At 48.5% G+C, this 14,661-nt stretch overlaps 2 protein-coding genes across 6 annotated transcripts in view; one reads left to right on the top strand and one right to left on the bottom strand.

The window, feature by feature from the left end:
• Nucleotides 1–5,997, top strand: part of Abr (ABR activator of RhoGEF and GTPase) — a 205,384-nt gene extending 199,387 nt beyond the window's left edge. For 2 of the 5 annotated variants that reach the window (XM_008828743.2, XM_008828744.2), the window contains exons 21-23: nt 77–182; nt 2,734–2,881; nt 3,425–5,997. In XM_008828743.2, the coding sequence (XP_008826965.2) occupies nt 77–182; nt 2,734–2,881; nt 3,425–3,514 (344 nt within the window). In that variant the 3' untranslated portion in view covers nt 3,515–5,997. The remainder of the gene's footprint in view (nt 1–76; nt 183–2,733; nt 2,882–3,424) is intronic. The other 3 variants (XM_008828745.3, XM_029561436.1, XM_008828747.3) reach the window with 3 other exon arrangements.
• A 2,159-nt stretch (nt 5,998–8,156) lies between these two features.
• Timm22 (translocase of inner mitochondrial membrane 22) lies at nt 8,157–14,164 on the bottom strand. The gene is made up of 4 exons (XM_008828748.3): nt 13,705–14,164; nt 11,547–11,743; nt 10,079–10,151; nt 8,157–8,667 (listed from the first exon to the last, which is right to left on the bottom strand). The coding sequence occupies exons 1-4, from the start codon at nt 13,940–13,942 to the stop codon at nt 8,591–8,593; spliced, it is 585 nt and encodes a 194-aa protein (XP_008826970.1). The 5' UTR covers nt 13,943–14,164; the 3' UTR covers nt 8,157–8,590.
• Nucleotides 14,165–14,661: the final 497 nt, after the last annotated feature.

The following is a 14,661-nucleotide window of genomic DNA, read 5'->3' on the forward strand; positions in this document are numbered from 1 at the left end:
CACAGGGGCTCTAAGCCAGGCTTCCAGTCTCCCACCCCCCAGCCAGGCCCTGCCCCAACCCCTTCTTTTCCTACAGCCCTGTCAGATCCTGCTGCCAAGGAGAACTGCATGATGCACCTGCTCCGCTCCCTGCCTGATCCCAACCTTATCACCTTCCTTTTCTTGCTGGAACACTTGAAAAGGTAAGGAGTGGTGGGGCCTGGAGAAGGTGTACATACACCCAGGGCAGTCACCTGTTCCACCCATCCCATTAGACCTCTCTCCTCAGCTCTGCCTCTTGGGTACTGGGCCTCTGCTGGGCTGTCCATAGCAGCCTAAGTTGTTAGCCATAGCCAGGCATAGTGGCACATACCTGTAGTCATGATACTGAAGCAGGAAGAGTGCTTGAGCCCAAGATCTCAAGACCAGCTTGGGCAACATAACAAGACCCTATCTAAGAACCAGCCATGAGATGCTCAGAACGATGGAGCTAGAGCACAGGGCCTCAGATGAATTTTTAAATCAGTAGGTCCCAAATTATAAGTGGTTCATTTAGTCAGTGTAGCTTTTTCCCCCGTTTATTTATCGTGTGTGTGTGTGTGTGTGTGTGTGAGTGTGCGTGTGCGTGTACATACCATGGCTTATGCCTGGGGGTTAGAGGACAACTTGGGAAAGTCAGTTCTCTCCTACTACATAGGGTCCAGGGATCAAACTCAGGTCATCAGGCTTGGTGGCAAGTGCCTTTACCCACTGAGCTATGTCCCCAGCCCAGTAGTGCTTTTTTTTTTTTTTAGTAAAACATAATGGGAAGCAACAGAGTATGCTGCAGACAGTAAGCTTTGTTCAGTTACTGGTAAATGTGTTCCAGGTTACATCATCAGATGTGCTTGTTACTGTTAAGACTTTGAAACCTACTGGTCTTGGCCCACACCCAGCAGGGAATTGCTTGGCTTAGCAATGAAACTGAATTTAGAAGCCACATCTTCTGAATCCTAAACCAAGACCCTTCTCACCTTCCCTCACCCCTCCCAAGGTCAAGGCAAACCAGAGCTGCTCAAGCTGATGTCCACTCCAGTGTTCAGGATTGACCCTTGTCCCAGATGTCCTCATCACTCACTTTTCAGCCCAGGGCTAATCCCAGACACCACTGGAGAGAAGTCCCTGTGTTTCCCTTAAATCCACTTGCCACTGGACCAAGGACCCCCTCCCCTCAGGAGGGACTGCTCAGTGACCAGCACTTCTGAGGTCCTCCCCTCAAGGTGCTCACTGTGATTCTGCCATCACAGGCTCTGGAGGGCCAGTGGAGACCTGGACACAACTGGGGCTGCTGTCTTGCTTTCTCCATCATGAGACATTTTCCCTCCCTCTGGTTTGGCCAGAATCAAGGCCCCAACCAATTCCCAAATACTTTGGCGAGCATTGTGGGAGGATGCACAGAGGAGGGGTGGGAAGGGAAAATTCATTAGGTTTTCCACCCTGGGAACTAGGCCCACTTCTGTGTCCCTGACTAGGGGAGAGAGTAGGAGGTGGCCTGCTGCATAGCTGCCTGCTGGCACTGCAGTGTTTGCCAATTTCCAAAGCAGTCAGCAAGTACATCTGTGAATCCTGCCCAGAGGGTGGGAATGATGGGGTATTGGGGAGTAAGGTAAGAGGCCCTGCCCAGGATGTGTGTGTCTCAGCCCCAAAATATTTCATAGGATTCAGGGGAGGTCCAGGATTCTTGATGTATTTGGTGATACTGGGAAACTCCCACTGTCACTCGGGACCTGTCAACAGAGCACCTGGCCTATTATGTAAGAGAAACAAAATCAAACCTGAGAGATAGCCTAGTCCCATGAGCAGACCCTTCTGGAACAGTAGGGGAATTTCAGCCCCCAGACCTGCCTGAAGTTAAAACTGTTCCGGCACAGCAAGAATAACTAGAGATCCAGTTAGCAGCTGCCCCATGGCTACCGGCCCTCCCTGCCCTGCCCCACCCACTATTGATTCCCTGCAGCTGAACTGTTGGATCCTGAGTAAAAGCAGAATAGTTACAGCATAGGCTTTTGAGCAGAGTGCTCAGGGTTCAGATCCCAGCTTGCCACTTACTAGCTTTGTGGCTTGGGCAAGTCACTTAACCTCTCTGCTTTAGTTTCATCATCTGAGGATAATAATGGTACCTACTGCATGGCTGTGATAAGTATACATTACAGGAAGAGTTCTTAGAGCAGTAATGTTCCCTTTTTTTATATTTATTATTTTTATGTGTATGAGTGTATTGCCTACATGTATGTGAGTGCACTCGTATCATGCAGTGCCGCAGAGGTCAGAAAAGGGCTTCAGATTCCCCTGGAACTGGAGTTAAGGACGGTTCGTGGCCGCCGTGTGAGCGTTGGGAATCAAACCCAGGTCCTCTACAAGAGCAGTCAGTGCTCTTAACCACTGAGCCATCTCTCCAGTCCTGTGTTTTCTATCTTCTTATAATGTTTTTTACCTCTAAGTCAAGGACAATGGCATTGCTAGTTGTGGGTCCTGGCCCAAAGAGTTTGCCATCAGCTCAGCAGGTAGGCTAATACACTGGGACATAGCTGGGACCTCAGTCCCACAGCCTAATGTCCTTCCCACGAGCAGATCACTACTCAGGAGGAGGAGAGGGAGGGTAGGTGAATGGCCCCAGTGATCCTTCAGGGAGCTCCTACAGGTGTCCTTAGCCTCGTATCCTGGGTCTCCCAGGGTTGCTGAGGAGTTACTTCTCTTTTCACTGCCCCCGTTCAGGGTTGCTGAGAAGGAGCCCATCAACAAGATGTCACTTCACAACTTGGCCACCGTGTTTGGCCCCACATTACTGAGACCCTCAGAAGTGGAGAGCAAAGCACATCTCACGTCAGCTGCAGACATCTGGTCCCATGATGTCATGGCCCAGGTACCGCCAGCACTGCCCAGGCTTTCAGGCAATTCAAAGGCCCCACCTCCCCAACTAGGCAGCTGGGTCAATGGTGTATAGGATGTTCAAGCACAGGGCTAGCCAGTCCTGCCCCCTCTCAGTCCAAAACAAAATGTGAGTCTAGACAAGGGCTGTAGAATATCTTCTCAGGTACTGGCTGCTTTGGTGGGAGTGCCTCAGTCTTAGGATGTAGAAAATTCTGGGTATCTTGATTTCATGCATGAAAACTCTGGAGTTGCTTTCAGGGTCAGGAGGCTCTCCTGGGATATCTTCAACATCTAGGGCAGACTGAAACCAAAGCCTAGCTCATGCCCAAGCAGGAAGCTTTTGACTTAGGCCAGGAAATGATTCCCGCACCCTTGGCCCTGCAGCACCCTCTAGTGCCTAGGCAAAGGAACCTGGGCTTCCAAAGAATAGCAGGGTCGACGTTAGACTTGTCAGCAACCCAGGCATCATTTCTTCCCAGCATATCAATGAGCATCAGGAACGCAGACCCCAGCTTGTCTCCCTATCTCCCCACAGGTCCAGGTCCTACTCTACTACCTGCAGCACCCCCCCATTTCCTTCGCAGAACTGAAGCGGAACACACTGTACTTCTCCACAGACGTGTAGCCTGAGGTGGGCAGCTGTTGGGGTGGCCAGAGCTAGCCCTCCAGCTGAGACCCTATATAGACTTGAAAGACTGCAACAGAAACTCCCCAGCCCAGCACTCCAGACTCCAAGGGAAGCCACCTTCCAAGAACTGGAACATGTGCATCTTTTGTGCCACCTTGTACAAAGCCAGCTGACCAGCCCCCAACCTCACCGCCACGCCCCGGCTCCTGCCCTCTGTACCTCTACTTGTGTCTGATACTCTGTGCTGTTCGGGAAATGTTTTATGTATATTTGTCATGCAGAAAAGGTAGTGACCGAGCTGGCGTGGGCACAAGACAGCCTGCTTTGTCCTTTCATTTCTCCCAACACTTTCTTTCTACCCGAGTCCAGTCCAAGGGTTTTTATTTTGTGCTGTGTAACTTCTGCCAGCTTCTTCTCTCCTGGCCCTGCTCCCAGATTGCAGTCTCCTGGCAGTCTCCGCACAGTGTCCTCTGCCCTCTCAGCCTGCCGCATGCATGTGCAGCATGGGGTTTTGCTCCATCACTGAAAGTTCCTCAGAGGCCCTGGGCAGCTGTAGCCTGTCTGATCTGCATTGCTGCCCTTGGCCTCTCCTCACCCTCCACCTGGAAGCATTCCTGCTTTTCCTTGCTGCCTGTGCAAATGTCAGACAAGGAGACAGATACACACTAATCTTCAGCTTAGCACAGAGCTGGAGAGCTGATTTCTGGAATTTTCCATTTGAGAATTGCCATTTCTGGGGTTCATCTGTTCTCTCTCCTGTCTACCAGTGAGGCATCTTTGACTGTTTTCTTCTGCTGCTGAATTTTCAGTGTCCCCCCCCCCCCGTGTTCTATTTCCTTTGAGTGTAAAGACCCACAAGTGTCCTGCTATCAAGAGAGCCAGAGGGTCAGGAATGGACCTGGGGAAGTGGGACAGCCCAGGCTGTGGAGGAACAAGATGGGTGGAGGAGCCAGCAGTGCCAGGCAGCACTAGTGTGAGCCATGGGAAGCCAGTCTTGGCAGCAAGAACTTGCAGAAGCAATCCTAGTGGAGCTTAGCTTACTGGAGGGCAACTTCTGTGGCTGAGCCAGGTGTCCAGGTGTAAGCAGACTCTGTCCTGGAGGCTTTCCTGGCACCTCACATACCTCGTGGTACTTTTGCCTTAGATTTTACACACACTCAACAGCCAAGCACTGCCACGGGGCAGCCCTACTGCCACGTGTGCTCCAAAGCCTGGAACAGCAGGCACAGTCCAGCATTTGCCAGTCAGAATGGTGCTGCCCTGCACTATCCCAGCTTCTAGATTCACCCTTGTGGGTATACTTGAGGACACCAGAAGTTGTGGGAGGATAGGGAATCACAAGCACCTGTCTCAGATTGGGCTCTGCTGGGGCTCTGAGGTATGGGATCAGTGGTTGTCATTCCAAGCTTTGTGACCTATTGCTCAGTACTGGAAAGGAGATTCCCAAAGCACCATTTCCAGTCTGAGCAGCAGCTGCCAGCCCGTGGCAGTTAGCATGGGAGGACAGATGCTCCTGGCCACCGGGGCTTGAGTACAGCACAGCTGCCTGGCAGAAGTGATTCTTGGCCCTCAGGATTGGGGAGACCAGCTCTCATTGTATGTGCTCAGGGCTAAGTCTAAAGAAGGGTTTGCTGGCCCCCAAGCTGCTGTTTGTTCAGTGAGAGGAAGGGCCTTCTGGTCCTGTTTATACCTGTTGCCTGTGGCATAACGGTACAGTCTGTGCATGCAGGAAGGAAATGCTGACTTCCCAGCTGCCTATTAGCAGTTTAGCAAAGAGCCTTGCTCTCTGAAACAGGTAAAGGAGAACAAGTGCCTCATGGTATAATGATCACAACATCTGACCACTGTTGAAATCTCTACTTGGCACTCAGGTGTAGATGTGTGGCATAGACGATTCTTGCTTTCAAAGGATTTAACAGTAACAAATTATCAAGACCCAACTGGAGCTGGTTTCAGATCAAAACAGTGCCTCCTGCCTCAAAGAGGAATGTTGGCTTCTCAGCATTAGGTAGCTGCTGCAGCTCCCAGCTTGCTTAGGCAATATAACATCGAGGAGGCTGGAGGAATTGCTGAAGGCTCCTGTTTTTTATAAACTCCACCCCAAGTGGGGAGGGTCAGTTGCCAGATCTGGACTGAGGTGCACCAAGGAACAGCCAGTGGGTTCTCCTGACAGGGACTGTGCAGTCCCAAACCCCATCACTGTGCCCAGCAAGGCAACCTGTGCCAATAGGTCACTTAGGAGGCAGGCCCCAGGAATCCCAGGCATGCTTCTTGCTGGGCAGTGGCCGAGGGCTGCCAGTTTTTGCTCATAGAGGTAGGATGGGACCCTTCATTAATATTTGACTTTAATAAGTTGGTAAGGATATATTTTTTTGTCTGTTCTGTTTAAATTTATGTAGATTATTATAAATTGATGTAAACCATGTGAGGAAAATGTTAATAAAAAAAGTGCAAAGCCCCAACATTTGCACAAAACTCAACCCTGTGGTATGGATGTTTGTGTTCAGTAGTTCAGGGAAGACCACCAATCTAAATATTTAAACCCTTCCAGCTGCACCCAGATGTGTTTCCAGGAACCTGTTTACCTATCTTGAACCCTCCTTTTGATTTTTTTTTTGGGAGGTGGGGGTTCTCTTGAGACAGTTTCCCTGTAATTCTAGCTGGCCTGGAACTATTAGACCAGGCTGGCCTCCATCTCAGAGATCCACCTGCCCCTGCCTCCCGAGTGCTGGGATTAAAGGCCTGACCCCTTTTGAGTTCTGGGAACCTAGAGGGGGGTTGGGGGGGAGGCACTTTCCTAATTGTACAAGCTTCCAAGTCCACTGCCAGCAGGTGGCTGCTGTAGTCCCTAAAGTCCAGGCAATTCACTACGGGCTGGTTGCAGTGTGCCTGGGACAGATGGCAGGAAGTTGCCCATTGGTTCTGTACAAATTTGTTTCTGTATTTCCCTCTAAGTCAACATGGCAGCTTCTGGTCCACTGCTTGTCAAAGACCTGCATCCTCACCCTCCCCAGGGCCCACCACTCCTTTGCAAGAACCAGTGGGGTTCATGTGGGACTCCCACTAGCCTAAGCCATTGGATACTGTTTATTATGGAGATCAGGAACAGATGTCTCTGCAAACTGCTGTTTGGTTTATGAGCTCATACTGGTTCCCCAGCCATCTAAAACAGGAAGCTATTCATCTCCTCTTGATTGAATAGTCCACATGGACAAGGCTTGGCTTGTTGAACTGATGGCTACTGACAGTGTCCTGGCTCATCTTTGCCAAGGCAGTTGTGAGGGCTACACTTCTTGTATTGGGAACCATGTATAAGCTCAGCTGGTGGACAATCCCAGGCATCTAGGCACTTTCACAGGTACCAGGTAGGAATTGTCCTTCCTTCAAAGAGGTCCTACAGATGGAGAAGTTAGGGACAGTATAGAAAACACTCCTAAATTTGTTGGAGCTCTGGGGGAATGCTCAAACTGGCACGAAGCCTCATGCTTCTGAAAACAGTGCAGGCATATTGAATTCAAGCTGGACAGAGGGAGCTCACTGGTAAAGGGCATGCACAAGGCCCTGGGTTCTTCCTCCAGCACTGCAAAAATGAAAAGAATTCACCATACAAGGACATGAGCCCTGTAAACTAGCTCACTCTCATTCTAAGGAAACAGCAAGAGAAAGGTGTTACGGCTGGGTTTAACATCACTCACATACAAATACACTCAGATGCCTGAATGTTTGAGTCTGAATTCTGCTTAAGGGTGAGGAGGTTAGAAGACAGAGAAGATGAGATGAAGAGGCAAAGTCATTGAGTTAACTATGCAGCAAGGAAAAAAAGGAATACTGGCTGAAGGTAGCCAGTCACAGGACCCGTGCTGAGCCTCCAGAAGGTAAGCCTGAGTTCAAGTTCATCTCCACTACAATAAAGCAGCCAGTGGCACAGCCCAATCATGAAAGGCTAGTTTTCTGCCATGGTGCACAATTGGGCTGAGCTGTTGAATTCAAGGCAAAAACACTAAAAAGCCAAAGAAAAACCTAAGACAATGAAATACAGGCAGTGGTGGGACAAGCCCCTGATCTTGGCCAGTAGCTGTGACCCAGCCAGCAGGATGACCACAGCAAGATCCTCACGTGTCTTTAAGTTGGGCCGGGGCCTGAAACCACAGTGGTTCAGTAAGCTGCAGGTATGACCATCAGTCACCCAGTGGGGCTCTTTGAGGAAGCAGAGGGGTTTTGCAGGGCACTGGAGTGCATCCTAGAAAGCAGCCAGGCTGCGCTTCTGGAGAGTTCGCTGCAGATTTCACACTCTTTCCCAAGGAACTGCCTTTTTTTTTTTTTTTTTAGTCTTTTTGAGACAGGGTCTCCCTGTAGCCCCAGCTGTTCTGGAACTCACTATGTAGACCAGACTGGCCTTCAACTCACAGAGATCCACCTGCCTCTGCCTCCCCAGTGCTGGGATGGATTAAAGGCATGTGCCACCACGCCTGGCAGAACCGCCATTCTTAAGGCCACCTGACATCATTTGTGAGAACTGTGGCATTTCAAAAACAAAAACAGCTCTTTATAATAGTAAATTATATATATTTTACATACATATATACACACACACACACACACACACTTTAAACAAGGATGGCAAAGATACTAACCAAAATGACATTTTTGGCATAAGTTTACCCTGCCCTGCCCTGGTATGCGAAGTGGATGCTTACACATAGTTCCAAGTCAGAAGAGCTTCCTGGCTGAGGGCGAACCTGATGCCGCCACCACCATGCCCACAGCTGGAGAGCTGAGTGAGCTCTGGATTGCGTCTGGGAGGAACTTAATTCTTAGCGGTCAACACACTGCCTTCTGATCTGCTCTAAGAAGACAATCTGGCATGGCATCGCCCCTAAAAAGCCTGGTTGGAGTTCAGAAGTGGAAAAGTTGGCTGCTTAATTGGCTGGAGGCAGAGAGTAGCCAGGCAACTCCCTCACACCAACTGTACGCAGGGAAACAATCGGCTTCAGCCCCTAAAGCGATGCCAAGTGTGTGGAAACTCCTCCAGAGGACAGCGCTGGCATCCTCCTTCCCTTCAGGCCATTTCTTTCATCGTAGGTAATAATCAATTGCAGCCGAGAAAGCAGCAAAGCCACCACAACCTATGGCTCCAGCCTTTACGCCAGCTGTAAAGCAAACAGAAGCAACATTACCATGGTAACAGGTGTGGAATCAGACTGCAGTTACAAAAGTTCGCACACCCACAGATGCAAAGAACCCAACTTAATCATTCAAACCATGATGGCTACTAAGATTTCAAAGACAACGTACCCCATCCAAACCAGTGTCCTACATTTAACCATTTGCTTAGCTTTTCTCCAAAGAACTGCCATTTCCAGTTTTATAGAACTAGCCCCTCACAGGCAGGAAACTGGTTAAGAGAAGCAGCCCTTGCAATCAAATGAAAGCATATGGCCTTTTACCCTGATGTGTTTATGGAGTAAATTCCTGGGAAGGTGATCAAAGCAATCTGGGAGTTCCTGAGCTTCTCAGAGTCCCTGACAAAGCTGCACGAGGAGAAGACCAAAAGAGAAGCCACTGCACAAATCAGCACAGCCGTGTGAGGAGCCAAAGCAGCTGTGATGACAGTAAGTCATCCTGGCTCTCAGAAAGTGAGAGGCTTTTTTGTTACAGGTAGGTCAGGATGTGAATGATGGAGAGTGGCCCAGTAATACACACTGCTCTAAGAAAGTCAAGTTCATGAGGCCGCCCTTGGTTTTTGAGATAGTCTTCTGATTCCTCTTGAGTGCTGGAATTACAGGCATGTATGACCATGCCTGTGTGTACTTAGCTTTCAAATGACAGAAATCCAAGAGTCCCCAACTGCAGACAGACATTACTATTATAATTTATATACAAAATTAAAAGTGACCACTAAGGCTGGGGTTGTCAGTCAGTATTAGAATTCATGCTTAGCATTTACAAGACCTTGAGTCTGGTTCCCAGAACTGTAAGACAAACAAAACCCTGACAACTGTAGAAAATGAAGAAAAATGAGTAAACACTTGAAATGACAGGAGCTAAAATTTCAGCACAGCCTGCACATGTGGATAAATGGAATGCTCGGGGCTGAGTGGCCAGAGCTAGGCTTCTGTTGTACTAGCTGGCATCTAACACACCACTTACCCTGAGAATGTCCTCTCACAAACTCAGCACGGGAGTTTTTTCTAAGATCTAGCTCAGTGGTTCTCAGGTGTGGGTAGTTTGTCTACCCCCAGGTGTTTTGGTAAAACTAGGAGATACTCTGAGTTGTCCCAACTGAAGGGACACAAACATCTGGCTAAATAGTCTACAGTGCACATGAGCCCACACAGCAAAGATTTATCTGGTCCAAAATGTCTACTACCAGGGATGAGTAAGCCTAATATAGACGGAGGCACTGGCAAGTTTCCAAGGCTAAGTTAACAGAGAGGCAACCAGGATCTGACAGAAGAAAGACTATCAAGTATCCCTAGAACACTCATATGTTAGGAAATGTCAACATCATCATGTTGTCTAAGGCCACAAAAGAAAACCACTCCAGAGCTGTTTACGAACCTCTGAAACCAATGGCTCCTCCAGTGATGCAGCCACTAATGACACTGTTCTTCCAGTCTGACTTTCCCCGGTACTGTGGGTGGAGAGAGACAGTTGAGAACCAGGAAAACAAGCCATACCACGGGAAGGGATACAGGGCTCCCGTTGATTAGCTTAGTCCTACCAGAGGAAACCTATCTTTGTTTCAAAAGTATAGTTCCTCCAGCAGGGCATGGTGACGCAGGCCTTTAATCCCAGCATGAGGGAGGCAAAGGCCCAGACAGATCTCTGTGAGACTGAGGCCAGCCTGCTCTGCTACAGGGAGACCTATTTTTTTCAGACCCTTTCTGAAAAAAAGAACACAAGTAGAGTTCCTAAAATTTGAATGTGTTCATACATGCTTCCTGCAGGGGGCACCAGAAGGCTTGAGAAATAACTAAAATTTCATAGGTTTCACCAAGAAAGTTACTATTTAAGATTATTAACTGGGCTGGGGGAATGAGCTGGTGTTGGAGCATTTGCCTACTGTGCACAAAGCCCCAAGTTCAAGCCCCAGCAACAAATAAGAAAAATCACTAATTTTTTGCCCATATTATGCATATTATTAATAAATGCATATTATTAATATGCAAAAACTTCACCTTAGGGACTATTTTATGGAAGTACTACCTAGACCAAAACTTGACATTTTAAAAAATGTTTGTTTTGAAACAAGATCTTGCTATATAGCCCAGGCTGGTCTGGTTTTCATGATCCTCCTGCCTCAGCTCCTAAGTGCTGAGATTATATGCACGAACCACATCTGGCTCAATCTTGACATTTCTGATCTGCATGCTAGGAGCAATCACTTAGAACATTTCTCTTTTTTCAAAGTTGTGTGAGGAGCTAGAGAAATGGCTCAGCAATTAAGAGCACTGGCTGCTCTTGCAGAGGATGAGAGTTCGGTTCCCAGCACCCAGGGTGGCTCACAAGCACCTTTAACTCCAGCTCTAAAAGATCCAACTCCCTTTTCTGGCCTGTGTGGGCACCCATGCATGAACACATACATACATACATGCAGATATACACATAAACAAAGATAAATGCTTTAAAAGACAATTGTTGCTAGGCATGGTAGTGCATGTCTTTAATCCTAGCACTCAAATGCAGAGGTATGCAGATCTCTGAGTTTGAGTCCAGGCTGGTCTACATAAAGAGCTCCAGGTCAGCCAAAGCTACGTAGTGAGACCCTGTCTCAAAAAACAAAAACAAAAAATAATGACAATTGTTTTCTTTTTTTAAAAAAAAGTGTGGGTGCTGGAGAGATGGCTCAGCAGTTAAGAACACAGGTTGTTCTTGCAGAAGACCTGGGTTCCAATCCCAGCATCCACATGGTAGCTAACAACTGTCCATAACTCCAGTCCCAGGGGATCCGACAGCCTCTTCTGACCTCCACAGACACTGCACGACACGGGTACAAAGGATTTCTTAGAAAAAAAAAAGCACTTACAGATTCTACCAAACACTCAGTACACGAAAACATGGCGCCCACAATGGCAAAATTTTTGGCGTAGGACATTCCTCTCTGTCCCATGTCCTTCAGAACTTCTTTTGCAGTTGGTGTACGGTAAGGATCCTTAGGGTCAAAGCCTATATTGGTATCAATGCCAGCAGTAAACACCCCAAATGCGCCTCCCAAGACAAATCCTAAAAGCAAGCAGAGGTGAAGTTTTCTTTGACATGTTTTCTGGGTGACCACAATGGAATCACACTCAAAGGCGACCTTTTGGGCCTCTTGCTACTCAATCTCTCCAGCTTCCTCCACAGCACACAATCTGGGTCTCTCTCCCATACCTCCTCTAGGATCTCTTCTCTCATCATCCTGACATTCGTCTTTAGCCCTCTGTTCTCTCCATATGTAAACCAGCCACTTCAAGTTCAGCTATCAACTTCGCATCATTCCCTGGACCATAGGGACATCCATAGTGGTCATTTAGTAAGTACCATGTATCAGACAGTCGGGAATGCTCTTCACAATAATTTGTGAGATAGAGGCTATGCCCTCACTTATAGACAATGAAACCAAGGCTATGAGAGGTTAAGGAACTTCCTCCAAAGTCACATATCTACCAAATGAGAGACCCCATGTTACTGCCAATATATGACCTGTCTGAGCCTTGGCTATTTCTTTGGGGTAGGGGGAGATGTGTGCATGTATATGTAAGGTCATCCTCAGGGTATCATTCCTCAGGAATCATCCACCTTTTTTAAAAAATATATTTTATTATTTTTATTTTATGAGTATGAGTGTATTGCCTGCATGTACATGAGTGTACCCATGTCGTACAATGCTGCAGAGCTCAGAAGAGGGCAACAGATTCCCCTGGAACTGGAGTTAAGAATGGTTTGTAGCCACCATGTGGGTGCTGGGAATTGAACCTGGGTCCTCCGCAAGAGCAGTCAGTGCTCTTAACCGCTGAGCCATCTCTCCAGTCCCATCCACCTTGTTTTTTAAGACAGGGTCTCACTGGGACCTGGGACTCACTGATTAGACTAGGCTGGCTTGTTAGTGAGTCCCAGGGATCCACCTGTCTCTGCCTCCCCAGCACTAGGATTACAAGACTATGCAAAAATACCTGTTTTTTTATGTGGGTGTCATGGATTGAACTCAGATCTTTGTGCCTGCATCGCAAGCACTTTACCAACTGCACTTTCTCTCCAGCCATTTCCATTCAGATGTCTTCTCATTACCTCAAGGTCAATTGAAGTTCAATGAAACCAGACACCTCCTCTCCCAAAATTTGTTTCCCAGGCACTCAAGCTTCAAAAGTCTGTGTAGACCAGCCTGGCCACAAATTCACAGAGATCCACCTGCCTCTGCCTCCCGAGTTCTGGGATTAAGGGTGTGCAACACCACACCTGGCCCTAACTATATTCATTTCTTTTGGTCTTTATGTAATCCCAGCTGGCCTGGAACTCATGGAGATCCACCTGCCTCTGCCTCTCAAATGCTGGGACTAAAGGCATGTGCCACCACACCGGCTATTTATTTCTTTTATCTCTTTCATTCCTAATCAAATTTAAACGCATCTACAAATACGGTCGACTGTTTTACCTGCACACAGGAGTCATGCTGTACATTCTTAAATCCCCAAATGTTAATTTGTTTTCTTAAAGGGCCCCACCCCCATCCCCACTCCACTGTCTAATCACACTGGGATTTGCAGTTTTCAAGCTTCAAGTTTCTGCCTTGAATGCCTTTGCATTTCCAATTCCCTATACATCTGTAGCACTCTTCTGCCCGGATCCTTGACATTCTGCCACTATAGAAAAATGTTAGTTTCCGGAAATCAGAGCTCTGGTCGCTTTCATCCATATCCCCACGACTGGCATCTAACAGGTGCTTAGTAACGGCTTATTGAATGAATAACTGAATAAACGAATAAATGAAGGAAAACAGCCATTTTACAATATGCAGGTCGTTCTCGGATCTAATTTCCATCCGTGAATGTTAACCTCAAGAGGAGAGATGTCCCCCGCAACTGAGCCAAGTTAGGGGGGAAATCATAGAGACCCATAGGTCCCGCGCCTCCCAGGCACGTGGTCTTGACAGAGAAGTCCAAGGCCTTCCGAGCCCTCCGCCCCGGGCCTCACGGGCCTCGCCTCACCTCCCACGCAGGCCAACACTGCCTTGAAGGCGCAGCTCTCCATTGCTCTCTCGATCATCTTCTGCTCCTCACTTTTGGCTGGACTCGGGATCCCGCCCAGGCTTCCAGGCTCCAGGAGCCGAGGCTGACGCTTATCGCCCACCAGATACTGCAGAAGAAGGCTGTACTGCAGCGGGGCTTCGACAGAGCTCGCCGCCTCAGGCACGGAATCCCCTGCATTAGGAGCGGCCGCCGCCATGACGGTGGCTGCCGAGGAAACCCTGCGTCGTTCTTCCCATAGCCGATTCCACACGCTTCCCTGAGAGTCTAGCCATCGTGCCTCAACGGCAGATTCGCCACAGTGAGGAAGCTGCAGAAGCAAAAGTTAGTCAGTGCACTCTCGCCCGCAGGGCTATTGTTGTTTCCCAAAAGCCTCCTAGTGAACACCGTGTCAAGTTTGTGCAGCACTGCTAAGCACTGACAAGATTCAAGGTCTCCAGAACACTCCCTCATATATGGAGCGCCAGCCTTGTGCCTGCCGGGATTTGTAGTTCTAACTCAAACATCCGCCTACATTTCCCAGAAAGCCGTGCGCGTGCGACACAGGCACCCTCCCGACTTTCGCTAAGGGAGGCATCAGACGCACTAGGCTGAAGTGCGAGAGGGACCCGGCTGCGGGCGCGGGTGCCTAATTGCTGCCCTTCCGGCTATGTTGCCCAGTTTGAGCTGAAATGACCCTGCTGCCTCAGTTGGCCGAAATAGCTAGAATTTAACAGGCGACTATTCTGAGCTCTAATGATAGTAAAGTGCTTTGTTCGTAAATATGGAAGCACTTTGTAAATGCATGCCGCAGTCGTTTTATTCCATAATCAAACCTTTGAGGGGAAAGATGGGGCTAACAAATGAGCCAAGCATAAGAAAAGTCAGGGACACTGCTAGAAAAGTGGAAGAAAGTGGGGAAGGCAAAGACGAGCCAAG

Source organism: Nannospalax galili, unplaced genomic scaffold, assembly GCF_000622305.1.
Source record: "Nannospalax galili isolate Female #2095 unplaced genomic scaffold, S.galili_v1.0 scaffold212, whole genome shotgun sequence".
Lineage (NCBI taxonomy): Eukaryota > Metazoa > Chordata > Mammalia > Rodentia > Spalacidae > Nannospalax > Nannospalax galili.

Coding starts and splice junctions, on each gene's coding strand:
- Timm22 (XM_008828748.3), bottom strand. CDS start 13,942: ATGGCGGCGGCCGCTCCTAATGCAGGGGATTCCGTGCCTGAGGCGGCG. Junction 11,744..13,704: donor AGTGTTGGCCTGCGTGGGAG/GTGAGGCGAGGC, acceptor GCTTGCTTTTAG/GATTTGTCTTGGGAGGCGCA. Junction 8,668..10,078: donor AGGAGCCATTGGTTTCAGAG/GTTCGTAAACAG, acceptor TTTGCTTTACAG/CTGGCGTAAAGGCTGGAGCC.